This window comes from Nanorana parkeri, unplaced genomic scaffold, assembly GCF_000935625.1.
Source record: "Nanorana parkeri isolate BGI_ZX_2015 unplaced genomic scaffold, ASM93562v1 scaffold1116, whole genome shotgun sequence".
NCBI classification, from domain to species: domain Eukaryota; kingdom Metazoa; phylum Chordata; class Amphibia; order Anura; family Dicroglossidae; genus Nanorana; species Nanorana parkeri.
In genome coordinates this window covers 284,561-290,185 of record NW_017307384.1, presented here as the reverse complement: position 1 = coordinate 290,185, position 5,625 = coordinate 284,561, and the positions used below count along the sequence as shown (strand labels likewise).

Here is a 5,625-nt window from a genome sequence, read left to right as displayed (position 1 = left end):
CAATGCTGTGCTAGGTGGGGCCCCCCTGCTAAGCCACTGACCCATATTGATTGTATGTGGCCTGGTATGGTTCAGGACAAGGGGAAACATGTGATCAGATAAGGGTCTGGTGATGGATATTGGGGGGGTGGAGGGGGGGCACCCCACGTCTTTTTGTGTTTTTTCTGCTGGGAGGTCCCATTGTGGGTTAAACATCTATAACAGACCCCTATCTAGGATAAGGCTCTGGTATAGATAAGAATTCCCAGCTGCTTTGTTTACTAACAGGAAAGAAAAAAAAAAGCAGTTGTCTGGTCATTTCTCGGGAATTTAAAGGTCAGTTTTGTGTAGTGAAAATGTCAGCTTTGTAGTAAAAAATTCAACACATCGCACAGATGTGCCCCTTCACAGGCATAACAAGTGTGAGGAGAGCAAGACAGTGGGCAGTATGTGCATTAGAGGTGTGGTAGAGGGAATGATAATGAGCAGTATGCGCAGGAAATGAGCATCACATGGTGCACAGTACATACTGTTTTTTCCTACAGCAGGGACTGCCCTTGGAATAGGGCATTATCCTGTAGTGTGCATGGAATTCTAATTTAATCAAATATTTGACTTCTTGCAACAATAAAATGTAAGTGGATAGAATACAATAAAATATTGTGATTACTTAACAATTTATGACTGACCAGTATTTGCTCCAAAAAGTGTTTTCCAGTGGAGAGGGAGTAGAAAAAGACCTTCTTCCATGAAGCTGACTGCTGAGCGTTGCAAAAGAAATGAATAATTGCTTTTTCATTATCGGTGAGCTCTTGAGCAGAAACTGTACAAAAAGTGGACAATAAACAACGTTTAGTCAATCATAAATATTCCACAGTAACTCAGTATAGCACATGATTCATCTTGGCTTGTTAGCAGTAGAAACAGAGACACTTTAGACAAAGCAAAAATGTTGCCACTTTATAGATCACTGGTTCGGCCTCATCTTGTTTGTGCGGTTCAATTTTGGTCACCCATCCACAGAAAGGATGTTCTTGAGCTGAGGAGAGTCCAGAGAAGAGCAACTAAACTAATTAAAAGTCCGGAGGACCAAAAGCTATGAGACACGGTTGCTAAATTTAAATTTGTTCACACTGGGAGGGAGGCGATTAAGAGGGGGCATAATTTTGATGTACAAATTGTTTAATAGTGATACCAACATCAGCAATAAACATTTTAATGTAAACTCCCTTAAAAAAAAAAAAGGACTAGAGGCCACCACCTAAAATTGGTGGAGAACAGATTTACCCACAAAGGGCGTAGGTGCTTCTTTTTAGTTAGAGCGGTTACATTACTGTACCCCACAGTAACTCACCACAGGATTTAAGAGGGTGCCCGTATCCAAAACCAGGAAGCAGCAGCAGGTGGCGCAAGAACACGGCAGCAGCAGGTGGCAGCGTGGCTCCCAGCGATAGCAATAGTGGCAACAATAGCGGTGGTAGTGTGCAGAGTGGCTCTCCAAAGACTCAGCAGGGACAGGCAGTGTGTGTGTCTGTGTGCTTGGTCACAGCACCCCAAGGAAGCAGGCTTATGAGCAAAGTGAGAAGGAGGTGCAGCACAGGCACAGTAGCCAGTCCACAGGAACCACCCTGCAGCTAACCACATGCGCAGCACTGCGTGCCAAGTACGAAGCACATTGAAGGACATCCCCATGTTCATTCCTGCATGGTCTGGCTATAGTCCACCTAGGCTCTGCGAAAGAGATAACTAATCCAGAAAGCTGCAGGAGGCACTTTACAGAAACTTACAGAAACAAATTCAGTAAAAATAGTGCAAAGTACTCAGAGCAAAGAGCCCATCCATCACCTGAGGACACTAGCAAAAATCTGAGGCAGGCCAGAACTAGGAGGGGTTATGCAGGACTGTCATAAAGATTGATTTATGACAGTCCTGGTCTAAGAATTACCTCCCTGTGTCCTATTCTATGATGTACGATCAAAAAAACTATTACCTTACTAAGACCCAAGAAGAGCATTACTACCAAAATGTCAGCAAAGACATACAAATAATAATAGGCATATGTTATAAAAGTATCACAAAAATAAATGTATTTGTTTCCATTCAAGTAAATTTCCCAATATTTTCTGCTTTGTGTCTGTGTTCTCAATCATAGTCCATATACTATATCACCTGATCTACTGATTATGTGCTTGGACAAACTAATTTTGGGTGCCAGTTCTAGTGCAAGGGGAATCCAAAATTATAAATATTCAAGACTAGTACCCCTTAAAGGGTAAATTCACCTTTTAACAAAACGGACTTACTTACAGCACCCCTTAACCTCCCTCGGTCCCCGCAGCACTTTCCTGTGTGATGCCTCCACCAGCCAGTGGAACGATCTGTACATCGTACTTCACGGCCCCACAGTCTGTAGTAAACATAATGCTTGCGAATGGCGAGCGCTCATATTACCACTGATTAAGAAGCGCTTCTAAGTCAAGCACCAGGTCCCGGAAGTAAGAAGCACTTCCTTTTGGTCAGCGTGGTAATAGAACTGTGCTGACCAATAAGCTCTAGCCGTTTGTGAGCATCATGATCATTACAGCCTGCAGTGCTGTGAAGTATGGTGTACAGACTGCTACACCAGCTAGTGGGAGCATCACACAGCTAAGTAAAGCAGAGACCAGGGAAGGTAGAGAGGTGCTGTGGGTAAGTTCAATTTTTTCACATTTTGTAAAAAGGTGAGCTTACCTTTTTAAGCATGGAAAAAAAGAAATACCCGATTGTGCAAAAGATAAAATGCAAACCTTTTCCTGAAGATATCTGTGCAGCAAAACATGTCTTCATTTTCTCATTGATGACACTGCCATACAGACTAACCAAACCAGAATTCTGTTTCCTGAGCAGAGATGCCTGAACTTGCTCCTCTGAAACATGTCCTTTAATCCAGGATGCTCTAAAAACTTTAGAACATAATTGGCTGAGCTCACTTGCTTGGAGATCCAAATCAAAGCACATGGTGCTTAAAACCTTGTATATCTGATTCACTGTTTGAGAAAATAAATAGTCAGATGGTTCCTCAGTCCTGTGATGTTCATGAAGAGATGTCAACAAGTCTAAAATGAAGTCCACAGTGATATTTAGGAGACGATGATTATATTCAAATGATGTGGAATGATTGTCATCCACTAGTAGAAAGCTGAGCACTGCTTGTAAAAGTTCAGGGTTTTGAGACAGGTTCTCGCGTAGCAACGATACTGTGTCAGAAGTAAGGTAAGAAGTGGAAATGTCCCTTCTGTTTGCCTTTATATCATACCGACTAGATGAAAATAACCTATAAAGATCCTAAAAATGAAAGAGTAGTTTGTTTAGAAATCAAATTTATTATCTCTCCATACCAATAACTGTAATTGCAATATTCACAAGATGCAAGCACAGAGGGCATTGAAAAATCTAGAAAAGTTAAGTTGTGGTCAAAAAAGGTCATTCACAGGTACCTCGGTCACCAAGTATCTTTTTTTCATCAATCACTGAGCAGCTGCCATTTATCGGCACCAAGGGGGCACAAACTAAGCTACAGTCTAGTTCTAAGGAAACAGGAAATGGCTGCCCCCCATTTAATAAAAAATAAGCTAAGGGATGGATTTATAAAGCAGTGAATGGGGCATTTGCCAAATATTCACTGCAGGTGAATAATTATTATTTTTTTCGCAGTCCCCCACTACCACAAATTATGAAGTTGAGTTTCCCGCATTTGGGGAAATCGCAGGGGTCAGCACACCCGTGGTGGAATGGATGAGCCTCGCCCTGGGAGAACCACCTTCGTCATCATGGTATCTCCCCTGCCAGGTAAGTATAGGTGAATCATTTTAATTAAAAACACATGAACCAGGATGATAAAACCTGCAGTGAATGTTTAGAAAATATCACATTTATTGCTTTATAAATATACATTTTAGATTGTCAGCTTTCATATTTGGCATATTAGCAATATGGCTCCTGAGATTTGCCCAGCCCTGGTCTACAATACTGTATATTGTTTATTGGTTGTTATTGGGTATACCACAATTTGTCTTTGCAGTGTTAAAAAAAGAATTTTTGTACTCTCCATTGAGGGACACAGGGAGTCTTGAACATTCGGGTTATACTGCTGCCGACAGGAGGATTGGGCACTGACAAAGAACCACATGGTTCAACAACCCCCCTCCCCCCCCCCCATAACCAGCATGATTCATTTTCATAGCAAAACAGTACCAAAAACGGGGTGGGAAGAGACCCAGGATTCAGGATCCAGCCAAAGGTCTGTAGCGTCTGTATTGTCCTTTGGATGTTAGAAGGAGCCAGTCGTCTCAGTACTCACTATGGGGATCCCCTGGGAGAGCAGCACAGCCAAGACAGGGGCCAGCACCATGGCAAAAAAACAGGGTTTCAGCCACAAAGAGACTGAAGGGAAGCAACAAATTGGAAATGCTGGGCGCAAAATCAAGGTAGCGACAATGGGCAAGAAAAATGGGGGAGGGGGGGTGTAGTTATGCATCCCTTATGTCCAGGAAATCTACCAGATTAAGTGAGGCAACGACTGAGTGGGTGGATGGATGCCATCCAGAAGTTTTGGACCAGCAGGATCCAACTGAGGACCTTTCAGATATAAGATAGGGTGAACACCTCTCCTGACCTTGGGGACAGTGAACAGGTTGAAGTAAAACTCCTGAAACATTTCTGCCTCCAGAAGGGGTACTATGCTCCATGAGAAGAGAGCTAACCTAGGGCAGTGAAGAGAGTGATCTACCTTTCAGGGGATTTGGCCAGATTGGATAGCAGGAAATAAGGAGGAGGCAGGGAGTGAGACTCCAGACTGTAGCCTTTGGTAACAACACTCTGAACCCAGGTTTTGGAAATGTTGATAGCCCAGTAGTAGTACAAAGAATAAATACAAAAAAAACTGAAACATGCTATGCTATCCGTTTAAACAAGCATGAGAGGAGGTTTTCACACAATATATTCTTAGCATAAAACATTTAAAACTAGTTTCTTAAATGTTACCTTCATCGTTTGTTGGGGAACTTGATTTTGCAGCCCTTGCAGCAGCAGAAGAAATGCAGTTTCATTTTTTAAATTAAACAGCAGCTGCTAAAAATGCAACAGAAAACCATATGTTACAGAGCAATCGCATTAAGAATATACAGATAAACACTTCCAATATTTTTCTTCCCCTGTCATAGTAAGCTGAAGCTTTGGATTTTGCAGGTGTGTTTGGAAGGGGATTTTAGTGCCCAAACACACTGTTTTTTGATGAAGTGAGTTGCATAGAACATGGGTTGATAGGTATAAGACTGCACGGAAGAGGGTGCTTTGGTGGTGGACCTAAGCTTTTGGAACATGTTCTGGTAGGGGATGAGATCAAACTCTGTTAAACTGGAGTGAAAGAGAGAGAGAAAGAGAGAGAGAGAGAGAGGGGGAGAGAAAGAGAGAGAGAGGGAGAGAAAGAGAGAGAGAGGGAGAGAAAGAGAGAGAGAGGGAGAGAGAGGGAGAGAAAGAGAGAGAGAAAGAGAGAGAGAGGGAGAGAAAGAGAGAGAGAGGGAGAGAAAGAGAGAGAGAGGGAGAGAAAGAGAGAGAGAGGGAGAGAGAGGGAGAGAAAGAGAGAGAGAAAGAGAGAGAGAGGGAGAG

At 42.6% G+C, this 5,625-nt stretch overlaps 1 protein-coding gene across 1 annotated transcript in view; it reads right to left on the bottom strand.

The window, feature by feature from the left end:
- Positions 1 to 5,625, bottom strand: part of ZFYVE26 (zinc finger FYVE-type containing 26) — a 101,396-nt gene that overhangs the window by 91,337 nt on the left and 4,434 nt on the right. Inside the window, 3 exon segments of the mRNA XM_018567923.1 lie at positions 669 to 802; positions 2,766 to 3,303; positions 5,002 to 5,088. Of these exon segments, the coding sequence (XP_018423425.1) occupies positions 669 to 802; positions 2,766 to 3,303; positions 5,002 to 5,088 (759 nt within the window).